Source organism: Babesia bigemina (assembly GCF_000981445.1).
Source record: "Babesia bigemina genome assembly Bbig001, chromosome : II".
Classification (NCBI taxonomy): Eukaryota; Apicomplexa; class Aconoidasida; order Piroplasmida; family Babesiidae; genus Babesia; species Babesia bigemina.
Genome location: NC_027217.1, coordinates 75,486 through 87,936, shown reverse-complemented (window position 1 = coordinate 87,936; position 12,451 = coordinate 75,486). Strand labels below are relative to the sequence as shown.

General features: G+C 50.9%; 6 protein-coding genes across 6 annotated transcripts; 5 read left to right on the top strand and 1 right to left on the bottom strand.

The window, feature by feature from the left end:
• Positions 1-221: 221 nt before the first annotated feature.
• BBBOND_0200220 (hypothetical protein, conserved) lies at positions 222-1,539 on the top strand (the record flags this gene model as incomplete). The annotated part of the gene is made up of 3 exons (XM_012911597.1): positions 222-447; positions 483-659; positions 908-1,539. 3 exons carry the CDS (start codon positions 222-224, stop codon positions 1,537-1,539), a joined length of 1,035 nt encoding a protein of 344 aa, XP_012767051.1.
• Positions 1,540-1,752: 213 nt separating this feature from the next.
• BBBOND_0200210 (hypothetical protein, conserved) lies at positions 1,753-4,841 on the top strand (the record flags this gene model as incomplete). The annotated part of the gene is made up of 2 exons (XM_012911596.1): positions 1,753-1,832; positions 1,901-4,841. The coding sequence occupies 2 exons, from the start codon at positions 1,753-1,755 to the stop codon at positions 4,839-4,841; spliced, it is 3,021 nt and encodes a 1,006-aa protein (XP_012767050.1).
• Positions 4,842-4,922: 81 nt separating this feature from the next.
• BBBOND_0200200 (SURFEIT LOCUS domain containg PROTEIN,putative) lies at positions 4,923-6,640 on the bottom strand (the record flags this gene model as incomplete). Its single annotated transcript, XM_012911595.1, has 2 exons — positions 4,923-6,535; positions 6,604-6,640. The coding sequence occupies 2 exons, from the start codon at positions 6,638-6,640 to the stop codon at positions 4,923-4,925; spliced, it is 1,650 nt and encodes a 549-aa protein (XP_012767049.1).
• A 1,284-nt stretch (positions 6,641-7,924) lies between these two features.
• Positions 7,925-8,893, top strand: BBBOND_0200190 (hypothetical protein, conserved; the record flags this gene model as incomplete). Its single annotated transcript, XM_012911594.1, has 1 exon — positions 7,925-8,893. The coding sequence occupies one exon, from the start codon at positions 7,925-7,927 to the stop codon at positions 8,891-8,893; it is 969 nt and encodes a 322-aa protein (XP_012767048.1).
• A 1,187-nt stretch (positions 8,894-10,080) lies between these two features.
• On the top strand, positions 10,081-10,650 carry BBBOND_0200180 (Adenine phosphoribosyltransferase; the record flags this gene model as incomplete). Its single annotated transcript, XM_012911593.1, has 1 exon — positions 10,081-10,650. The coding sequence occupies one exon, from the start codon at positions 10,081-10,083 to the stop codon at positions 10,648-10,650; it is 570 nt and encodes a 189-aa protein (XP_012767047.1).
• A 1,100-nt stretch (positions 10,651-11,750) lies between these two features.
• BBBOND_0200170 (hypothetical protein) lies at positions 11,751-12,053 on the top strand (the record flags this gene model as incomplete). Its single annotated transcript, XM_012911592.1, has 1 exon — positions 11,751-12,053. One exon carries the CDS (start codon positions 11,751-11,753, stop codon positions 12,051-12,053), a length of 303 nt encoding a protein of 100 aa, XP_012767046.1.
• Positions 12,054-12,451: the final 398 nt, after the last annotated feature.

Here is a 12,451-nt window from a genome sequence, read left to right as displayed (position 1 = left end):
GCTGACCACACATCGCACGTGTGTGAGTGTTGCAACGCAATTCCGTGCGCAACGAGATTCCCTGTCTACAAACGCCAGGGAACGGACGTAGACATAACGCGTAGCGCAGCGGCATATCGTAACGCAACAGTAGACCAGACGTGGTCATAGAACTTCGCAAAAGCTCGAACACGGTGTGCGTATAGTAGGCGGAAGGTCCACCTTGTACACGCGCCAAGAAAATGTCCGCAATACTACCGCACATTGCAGACCACACGGACGCGCGTTACCAGCCGGAATCATTCTACCTTCCGGAAGATGACGGACAGCAAGAGCACGCAGCCACCAGGCTGAACTCGCTCACGACAGCACACACCGACACGCCATCGGACGGGGCTAACAGTATCGTTCGGCAACGACTCAGCTACCCAGACGAGGAAGAAGATGAAGATAACATGCGTGGATTCGGTACGTCTGCACACAATGTCGTACACAGTGCGCAGACGAGCAGCTGGTCAAGAGGAAGAGCGTGCTGCTCAACGCCATCGGAAGGTTCAAAGCCAAGCACGCAGACAAGATGTCGCTGCCGGAGTACATGATGCATGCCTACGTCATACTGCACACAGTCAACGAAAACACCATACTCACATACGAGATCATCGCCGCGCATACCAAGATGGGTAGGTCGACATCCATAAGGTTCTGTAAAGCAACGGGAAAAGAACACACAGTTTCACAAGCCCGTGCCATGTACATGCCTGTGTGTCTCACGTGTATGGTGGTATCATTGCGTATAACAGCGTGACTGTGAGTAGTGGTGTCACTGCTGTCGTTGGTCGAGGTGTTCGGCAAAACCCCAGCTGGGCACGTGTGCATAGATAAAAAAAGTGGGAATACGCATCCGTGGCACTTACTAACGCATATGCAGAACCCGAATCGTTTACCAAAATCATGCGCACGCAAACGCTCTCGAGGCTCGAGCAGGAGGAGTTCGACCTTGACGCCCTTGGCATATTCAAGGCGGACTTCGATAACGACGAGGAGCTGGCGCAGATGGACCGACAATTTACGTGGCTCTGTGAATGCTGCTGCGCGGTAGTGGACGACGCGGACGAGGATTCCATGATGGAGCAGATCAAGAAGAAAAGGCTGGAGGCAATAGAAGCAAACAAGCAGCAGCCGGAGCCCGAACCGCAACAGCAACATCAACAGCAAGCGAGCCAAAATGCAGATAAGAAGCACTGCCCATCAGCGAACTTCTCCCAACTCGTACCTATCGCAGACCTACCCAACGACGTCATGTACGAGGCGCTACGGCAGCACGGAAACAGGCTCGTGCAGCGCAGCCTCTGCACCTCAAACAAGCGGCAATTCGGCGCTTCCACCTGGTCACACAACCAAAACGACGCTTCGGTCATCAGCAGCTCCGCAGCGGGACTCAGGGACTTCGCAGACGACATACAGAGGTACTCCGTAGACAACAATACCAATGACTACTACGGCGAAGAGCGACGACTCTCGGCCAGGCAGACCGCGCTACTCAGGAAGAGGTATCTGTGACCCACAGCGCCTGCGCGAAACGCAGCCAAGGCACGACGCAATGTGTAACATTACTCGCTCCACCAGCAGCGAACGCAACATACAGAAGCGCGCAATACGCGCACTGACAACACTTTTAGCACATGTGTTTTAATTATTGTACGATGGGATATATAAAAGCAGAGGCGCACTGTAGACACTAACGCGGAGGTGACACGCAGCCGTGGGGGCTGGATGTGTAACGCATTCTGCTCCGCGCGCGTACACATCCGTAGCAGCGACAAAACAATGATCGAAGAGACAACGCTGAAGGTGTACGTGCCACCATAGACGCAATGCTCCGACGCCGCGCGGGCACTCACGCCGTACGGCTGGAGCCGAGTGGCGGAGCGCGCAAAACCAAGACGCACCACGACGGAATAAGGGAAAAGAGGGTCATACGGCCGGCCGCTAAGAGGAGGGTGCGGAACAGCCGCCATGTGGACCGCGGGGAGCCGCCGGAGCCGGCAAATGATGCAGGCACCTGCGACTGCGGCTGCGATAGACAAATCAAGCGCAGGCTCTCCCTGCTGCTACACGGCTTTTTTGCCTCCAAGCACAGGTGGACGGTCGCCCTCAAGGTGGAGAGGATGCGCCCGGCGGAGCTGGAACGCGTAAGCGCCGCGATACAGGAGAACGGACTACATGCCATGGCCAGCGACAACCTCGACCTGGACACCATAGAGCTGGACATCTCGAGACAGCAGTGGATATCCGATCACGAAGACATGCGACGAGTGCGGCAGGCGCTGCTGGTATTCTGCCTCGTCAACAACGTGGGATACTGGCAGGGGCTGCACGACGTCGCGGCGGCGCTAGTGCGACTCAAGCCCAAGCCGACTGTCGGAGAGTTGGCCGCGATACTGGAGAAGCTCATATGGAGGTTCGCCTCGATACTCATGCGAACAACGGATGAAAACATCGTCACTGATGCGGGCAAAATGGCGGCAAAGTGGAGGCTCATGTTCCTCTTCTTCTTCCCCAGGGCAGCAACTGAACTCGAGCGGTTGTCCGACTCAAATTCGTGGAACATCAACTGGTTCCTTACGCTGGGATTCTACAGGTTCGGATGCGCATACGTCGCGCTCGCGTACGCGTACACGGCCATGCTCTGCAGCGCAGGGTGCATGACGGCGTTCATGTACCACGAGCTGGGATACCTCGGGATCAGGGGATACTTGACGTACCGCCTGCAGAAAAACCAGAAGCTCTCGCATCCAAATTTCAATCTGTTCGAGGAGGAGTTTGACGAGGAAACCATGACGCTGGCGGTGACAAACTCGAAAAAGATACAGCTCACTCCGGAGGAACTCATCAACGTCTCCCGCAACCTGTACGACACACTCAACGACAAGGAGTGCGAAATGGCGGAGTTCCCCATACTGCCCATACTCAAAATGTCCAACTTCCTGTACAACAGAAGCCCGCTTATACTATACAAAAACCACGACCTGCAACCAAAAAATGTAGTGCAAATAGGCATTTCGGACATCTTTAAAGAAAACGAAACGCCGCGATCTGCAGAGCCGCCGACCAGGCAATCGCAAGTAGTTGCCAGGGGGATTCTCAGGATGCTGCCAGAACCGAGACAACACGCCGAAATCAGCCACAGGCTCAACATCGAGCTGCTCAACGTATACCTCAAAAAACTCTACGCAAACGTACTGAAGAAGTCGTTCATATTCCCCTCAAGGTTTGAGGGTGCTATCGCACGAAAGGCAACTTTCACATACCACATCATCGACGTCAGGAGCCAATACCTCACCTACGGGGAGACGCTGCAGTTCTTCTTTGGCGATACAAACGTCTCATACCTCACGGAATCGCAACTCAACGACTTCGCCAGAGGGCTCAACCACACGCAGACGTTCACGGTGTGGCTCATAGTTACGGACGACGGCTTTGAAAACCCGGGCGACTCGGCGTCAACGGAGTCGCTAAATAGGGGCATTGCTACATATTGGATGCTGTCCAGAACCTGCACGGGTGTGGCGATACTCAAGGGCGGCTATAAGGCGCTGCTGAAGTGGAAAAATTTGCCAGTGCCGGCAAAAATAAACATACCCTTCTTCAAGAAGATGTGGGACTGGATGCCCACGGGAAGGGACCAGGGGTCCAAGATTGCCATTCAAAACGTCGTTGCAGCCATAGATGACACTTTCAGCGATCTATCTGGCAGGATAAAGCACGAAGTCACTTCAAGGATTGGGTTGTTCAGGAGGAACTCGCGACGATCGGCGATATCGACCGACGGACAGGAGGCGCACAAGCCCAAAAAGAAAGTGGCGTGCATGAGATACATTGTACGAGTGGCGATTGAAACACTGGGATCTGTAAGCTTCAGCTCGAACGGGGCGATCAAGCTTAACGGGATCATATGGCACCCCTCTACTTTCGCAAGGCACGCAAATAATACTCTCGCCAGTGCCATTCTATACTTGGCGGGACTCTTCCAGATCACCAGTGCAGACGGGTTCCCGGAAATAGTGCCAAGGGGCGCCCATCTAAAAATGGCGAGGGACATCACGAAACGTCCCATGTCGGACTTTGGCGAACGGCTGGTTAACTGCACCATGCTGCTGCACCACACCAGGCGGACTACTGACATGGTACCGGCGGACCGAGTTTTAGCAGTAACTGTGAAATGGGCACACTTGTGCGCGCATGCGATGCACAAAAGCGTAATCGAAAGCTGGTGGGTCACTATCGCAACAGATACGACGGTAAACGCCGCGCCGTTGGCGGGCGAAAAGGTTGTCAACACTTACATCGCCATATCTTTAGAGGGGGGTTATGGCTCCGATTATGACGACTCGTCAGTTGAAGAGTCGGAGTGTGACGGAGACTTCTGGAAAGGGAAAGAGAACGTCCACTACCACCACTGGGGAAAACAAGAATTGGATGCCTCAAGTAGCAGACTTGTCGAGTCTTTTGCGGCATTAGGTCATGGTTTGGAGGAGATCAAGGGCGGCAACATGGTGGAACGCCGAGTGGCGCCAATTGACCTTTCTCTACTAAATGCCAACACGGCCCTGACGTACCAATGGGCGGCACCCAGGGAGCCCTCCATATGCAGCGAAAGAAGAACACGCGTCTTCTCTAGGAGAATCAAGCCGCAATCCAAGAGCGTAGAAGTCACCGCGAGCACACCCAACACACAAAGCGTGCCCATAAATGCAGTCAACAGAGCAAAGAATGTATTCTTTCCCAGAAACCAACTCAAGCGGGCTCTTATCGCGAGGAACATCAGTGGGCAGGGGCACAACACCTACAGCAGCGTCTGATTCGAACGAACGCCTACGCCCCGCCACGTGTCAACAGCCATCGGCGAAACGTAAAGTCATGCACATTAAATTAATATAGACCTACGTTACACCGCGGAGCGTTCGACGCACGCGAAGTACCTTGTACCCACACATTCCGGCGATCGAGCCGGCCATAAGAAACCACTGATACGCGTAGTTGGTGTGCGTGTCTGGGTCCGCGTAAAACAGCAGGTAGTCGGACTTCTGCCGGCGCTGGTAGACGGGGCGTGTAGAGCGCAAATCACGGCCGATGCGGGTCTTGGGGACATATGCAGACTCCTCTGTTGCAGCAGTTTCGTGTCCTGGTGTGCTGCCGTCGACAGGGAGCTCCGTGACATCGTCGTGATACAGCACGTCGTAAGCATTCAAAGCGTAACGACTGGTAGTATCTAGCGATGACGAATAAACATCGCTGGACATGTTGGACGGGTCCAGGTAACGGTACACGTTACGGGAGTCGTCCCGAGACAAACGGCGGGGACGATTCACAGACGACGAAGCAGGAGGAAATGACCAGCCGAAGAGTCTTGATAGCACGCATTGGTAGGTGTCAATGATACGCTGCTTCGCCGATGCCACTAGTGAATCGTTTATCTCCCCACCCACCAAAATGCCTCGTAGTGTTACCAACTCGGGGCAGCCCGCACCACTCAGCGCACTTTCGCTGTCCATCCAACCGAGGTTCACCAGCACGCAAGAACCGTCACGGAATCGCAGCGGTTGCACCACACAGTAACCAGAAGAAGCTCCATAAGACTCGTATAAAGATGGGCGGGGGCCAACCAGCATAGAGCAGCTGGTGTCCAAAACGCCTGTGCATTCCACGCACCGGTACTCGATTAGCGAATTAGGGTCGTCAGATGCACCCAGAGCCTTCTCTAACTGTGCAAATGACTCCACCTTAACCAAAGGTTGCGATAGGGCCTCACGGCGGCGGTTTAGGATATCAACCTTCCACGCACGGCGCCGCAGCTGCCAATAGCCGAGAGAACAAAACACGGATATTAAAAATGACCCAAACAACATGAACCGCAGCAGCTCGCCGCGCCTAATGCCGTATTCGCTGTATAACACAGACTGGCCCACGGGCGACGTCACGCCCGAATGAAGGTCAACCAGGCGAACTATCACACTTCCCTCCACATCAATGGGTCTCGGGGGCAACAATGTGGAGTTACGGAACAGGTCCACCTCGGAGGAAGTGGGCTTATAGAGCCACTGATCCTCCGTGCAGCGCAGAGGAGTGCCATCACGCGGCAGTGTCAGCTCGGATTCGCCGCCAGCGGGCTTTCGATCCAGTTCCCGGGTACTTGCGGTAGAATCCACAGGCGCGCTCTCAATCGGCAATTCACCTTTTGTGGTGGACAGGCGTCTTACATGTAACCAAACCGTGCTACTAGATACGCCTGCTGGAAGCCGGACAGCACGCGAAGAACCAACGCAACGCCATAACGAACAAACTCGTGATCCTACGACAAACGACATCGACGAGCAATCATTCGGTGGCAGGTCTGTAGCTGCTGAATCAAGCAAAAACGTCCAGAGCGCAGAAGATCTGTCTAGAAGTTCATGTTCGACAAGTCGACGCCTATTTGCGCAAACGTTGCAACGTGTTGTGGATGAACAACGACGCGCGGCGAAACGTAACGCTCCTCTGCAACCTGATGAGGCTTCTGTAGCCGTTATTAACTCACCAACAGAGAGTCAGTGAGCCACTTCTCCAATTCTTGCGCGCCCTGACGAGAAAACATGTATATCAAACGGTAACGCGGTGACATTATCGACAGACAATTCAGTGATGATGAACATATCGTGCGGTGAGACTGGTAGATCACATAACGTATGGCAAGTGTCGAAGGCGAAAGCACTGTTATGCTCAGCAGCCCTCCGGCACCAAGTATACGGTAGCTGGTGTAGAAATATGGATTGATTATGTGTGAATTCGCTTATTATATTTTCTCATTACTTTAGTGTGGCTGGCTGTAGGACTTCCGATCTGAAGCGCGCGATGTGTAGAGACGCGACATGTATACGTGGATGGATCACGCAAATAATCTCGGCAGTGATCGATCGGGCAGCGACACAGTAGTTTCGCATTGAATGTGTGTTGTCGAACGACGGGAAATTGCCATAGACAGGGCGCTTCGAGACAGGTGTACGGTAGTAGCGTAATCTACTAAAACCTTTACACAAATCTTAAACGTGCAATCTGAATTTCAGACAAGCCTCTATGGTATCATAATATCGCGTTAGACTGCGTATATGTAGCGTACTCGACATTATTCAGACTCAGTGTTGCAACACATGTGGTGCCTTCAGAAGCGACACACCCTGCAACACGCGAATAACAAAAGCCCGCCGTAAACGTGACTGAGGAGTTGCGGTGTCTATGCAAAATGTGCAACTAACGGATGTGCACGGTCTCACCCACGCTGTCGCAAACATGTACAACTCGAGGCAACTTTGAGGTTAACCTATAACATGGTAAAGCACAAAACGAGCGTCCGAGGCGACGAGGAACAAGGTAAGGTGAACCACTTGTTACGTGCCGTCCATAGATTCTAGGGGACGACGGACCCGTAGGCGACTTGGACAACGTCCCGGTGAAGCGGCCGCGACCGAGATGGATAGCTAGGCGCATATCCTCAGAAGACACGTACCTGGCACCGTACATCAGCGCCGACAACTCGCCATCGCAGCCCTCCGTTACGGCCACGTTCTCAATTAGGGGGGAGGACCTCGACCTGTTGGGAGGCCCCTCCAACGACCGTCAGCGGCGGGGTTCAAGCACCTTGCCAGTTAATCACGGAGATGAGTTATTCACTGACGGAATTACATCGGTAGCTAGAAGTGGCGATCAGGGCAACTCTGATCGCCAACAGCCGACTGGTGGTGACAACGAATACGACGTGGCGCAACCAGGTGCCCCGGGAAATCAAGTTGGTGATGAGACCCAGCATGCTTCGGGGCCGGGCGCTCCAGGGGCTGCATATCGCAATGATGTCAATCGCCACAACGATGCCTCAGCACGGCAGGTATCGAGCGACGATGACGTCATAATCATGGCAAATTGGCCGGACCAAGACTTGACCAGGCAAGTCGGGCAGTTGTCAGACATACATCAGGATCGAGATCAGAGTGGGGAGAATCATGCGAGTAATAGCGCAAATAGACATATCGCAGATGGTCGGAACACAGGGGGAACCGAGGTGGGTGGGCATGCGAGTGCCACACAACAGGTTACTGCAACTGTTGATCAGGGGGGCAGCGAAAGCGATTGCGAAATAATAGGGGTAGTGCCAAACCGACACGGTGTAGTGATGAATCATCGTGTAGTGCCCACCATGCGAGGATCGCAGATAGGACAGCGACCCAATGGCATATGTGCAACCACTGCAGGTCCATACCAACACCCCGCTAACCAAGCTCATACATCAAGGCCTCATAATAACCAAACAAGTGGAGGGGGAGGCATGGACGTGTTAGACCCGATGGTTGAAGCACGGGGGGCACCGCCGCACGCACGTCAGACGTATAACGCCAACGGGAATCGGCGCGATTCACAGGCGCACAACAACAGTAATGCGCTTCTATCGCGTGGATCAGACAATCAGGTAGGACCACAGACAAACGCTGCACAGCAAAACCAAAACGCGCAAGATGACGACCTCATCGTTGGGCCGATATTCTGGGGGCCACCTGCGGCAACACAGTATCCAAGACAATACCACGCAAACACAAAGGCCGTAGTTAGCGCCTACAGCTTTGTGGAGAATGATACACCCAATAATGACACAAATTCGATACTGGAAGACATCGAATTCCTCTTCAGGTGTCCCATATGCTACTCAACCATCGCAAGATTCAAGTCCGGGAAAATGCCAAACGAAAACGACAGAATCATATATTCAACCAAGTGTGGGCATATGTATTGCTTTGAGTGTATGGAGGGGGTCAGGAAAAGACGGGAGTGTCCTATCTGCAGAAAACCGATCAGGGATTCCAAGCAGTACCATGTGATATACCCCTAACACAACCATTGATGAACCACGCCACTTAAATGCTTGTCTGGTGTGGTTTTACTTATATCACAATGCTGAGGTTTTTCAATTTTGAACTAGTGGCAAGTATTTCGTGTATGGTGCTTTGTAGTCGAGTGGTTTCACAAGGTATAGAACGTTTGGTGAATTGTGCGAGGTCATGCATACTACATGCGAGTACACCTCTTGGGTTAATGGTAATGCTTATGTAAAAAGGGGGGTGTTTGCTTATGTAGGTCTAAGGTTACGAAAATGCAAACATTTCCATTTGTTACATCTAATTGTATTACAAACCCCGCATGGTTCTACTATTCTGACCGTTTACTGGTTTGTTCGATAGCTTAGTCCCAACATCAGTGCTCTATTATGGTCTAGGTGCGCCATCATGTACCTCCTCGCCCGGAATCAGATCTCCAGACTCAAGTAATTCCGTGATTACTGGACCGACCAGATGCCACCGTCAACCTGTTACTTCGCCCTTGACGAGAAGAGTGTATCGTATTTTCGTACCATGCAGATAACATAGCGCCGTGAAAGCAATATCGGTGCGTTGGCATTTTAACGATTCCTCTTTCGAGTCGGCTATCGTGTCTAGTGGATTAGGTGTAAAATATCGGTTTCCCGTGCTTATATAAGTGTGCCTGTGGTGCTAGGGCGGCGAGTTCGAACTACGCAGTGCCCAAACTTCGATAGTCTATCGCCCATGCAGCCGCTATGTGTAGACAAGAGTCTTACACGCCTAAAGCGGATTTAACAGACCGCAATTAATTGCAACCACATACCAAATATGCAAATGTCTACTAACAACAGGCATCCGGATACAACTGTGTAATATACCAGGTATATCTGCTACACCAACAGTAGCACGCGTGCGGAGCGGCACGGACACATTAGTTGAAAAAGCACATTCCCACGTCACTGAGCATTAAATTTTAATAAGTATCGCTATATTGAATACGTCAGCCTGATAACAGCATTTGTAGGTACGTTGAACTCTTAGGATTTAGTGGAAGGAAGCATTCTATACACATTAACACTCAGGTTCGTAATCCTTCTATCTTTAAATGATGCTATGTTACAGCGTATAATATTTGGTGGTGTGCGAGGTGTTGTTCATACCGTTCATGCATTAGTAAATCCATTGTAGTTGTTAGCTATCTTCGTATAGGTTTACGGCAATGGCGTCGAACACCTTCAAACTCGTCGAAGAGGACTTCAAGTGCTACTATGACTTCAAGCCCGGGATACGGTTCATCGACATGATGCCCGTTATGGGTGACGCCCGCAAGTTACGTGAGACCGTAAAGTCCATGGCTGCCGGCATCAGGGAGAGGCACCCAGAAGGTGTCGACTACATAGCAGCCATGGAGCTTCTCGGTGTGCCCTTTGGAGCGCCTCTAGCTTACGAGCTTGGATGCGGGCTGGTGGTCATCCGCAAACCAGGCAAGCTGCCGGGGCCAGTGTACACCACGCACTCGAAGAAGGTATACGACGAAACGGATTTGCACCTTCAGAAGGACGCTTTTCCAGAGGGCGCAAAGGTCATCCTGGTTGATGACCTAATATACAACGGAGGTACCCTGGCGGCTGCATGCAGGCTTTTGCAGATGGGCGGAGCCAAGATTCTGGAATGCGACGTCATCGTAGATCTCCCATTTCTTAACGGCAGGGAAACCATTCAAAAGGAGTTCCCCGGCGTGAACGTGTACGGTGTCATGGAGTTTTCTCCTCCAAAGAATTTAGAATAAATAAAGGCGCGTCTTCTGGCCAAAATCGCCAGCTGGCACCATCTATTCCCGACATCCCGCAGACGAGGTCGCTGGGGAAACAATATCGGAATGACGAAAAGGTTTATTTTTTGAATGCGTTGCGAAGTCAGCAGACGTATAGTTGTTGACAGGGGGCAGCACCTTTTGGTGCGCCTTCTGAGCGGGTAAACATTTGCAGTACGGATTATATCAGTTGGCATTCTTTGACCAATCTTGTCTTAATGTTTTAGTGTTACTACACTATGTTAATTTGTTTGATGTTTGTATAAATGCAGTCGAATAAGTTAGTAGAGCGAATAAAGAGCATGCTGAGTGTTTTTTAGAAACTGTAAAGTGCCGGTACGACATTCGTGCTTCGGGTAACCTGCTATATCACTTTTGTATCACCTGCATCTGGTATTTATGAAAGACAACGATACATTCTACTCGTCAAGGGCGACGTAACAGGTTGACGATGGCATCTGGTCTGTCCCGTAATCACGGAGTTTCTTGAGTCTGGAGATCTGATACCGGTCTAATAGAAATCTGATGACGAGCAGCAGAACGAAGACGGCAATAAGTATGACCACTTGGTAATTCCAAGCTACCCATCGTGCTTCCTTGCACAATCCACATGCTCTTGTGAACAGTTTTGGATCACATCTTCAACAGCTCCTTTAACAGCGATGAACAGCAATGAATAGTTTGTTCTTAATTTGGGGATTTGGATTCATGGATTCAGTTCTGCATCAATAACACAACGCGGAGTGACTATGTGTCGTAGTTAACTCAGGCATACCACTAGTGAGGGTGTAATGGCAATGCGTTATTGGCCATTCACGGCAGGGGTGAAGAACATTGTTCCACATTTCATCATTTCCCCACCAGCAAACAATACCACCTCATGTGGTGAATCTATGTTGCAAAATGATGGACACGTCCACCCAATGGCACGAGCAAGGCACATCAATGTTGTGAATTGCGATCATGCCTAAGTGCTTTGGCTTAAAAAGTCTTGGAGAATGTCAACCTGCGCATTAATTGATGAAAATGTTTCCCATTGTCAGAACAAATATTCAACGTAGTATGAATTCTCCTGTATGGCGGAGTGCGTTACACGTTACTCACCCAGTAAATGCATTGGGTCATCTAGCCAATTACACTTGTCACTTAAGTGCACTACCTATATCGTCTCACTTATTATATTCAGTCTCTTTTACATAAACGTTACATTTAAATGCGATGTTAACACCGAACCACAAATTTTGACATTAACTTTCAAATCGCATTCCTGTACATTGGGCAAACTATTGAGTTGTGTCCTGCACAACGTGTTTTCTTCAGTTCTGACATGTTCTCAAAATAGCATGTCTTCGCTGCCCAAGCTAAAGATCAAGACATGAGACGCACGCTTACTTTTCTCAACCCAGCCCATGAAGCTCTAAGCTATGTGGTCAAATCTTGTGATAGCATTTAATCCTGTCATCGCAATTCAGATGCATCCGCTGTAACATTATATAGCATGTGTATTAGCGGATTGCGGGTAAATGATGAGCAAACAATGTCGTAAAGATATGTTTTCGCAGAGCCTATTTGGGGTGACTAGCCACTTATAAGATATTTAGTTTCCACCATTAGTGGAGACATCGAGGTGGTATAAAAGGCGTTATATGTTATCTATTGTTGCATGTGAAGGGCATTACCGGAGTTTGGGGTTGTGATCATATCTGCAATTGGAGATGTCGCATATTATCAACTTTGGCAATACGAGTTTCTCCGGATGTATCATGAATATTTGTCA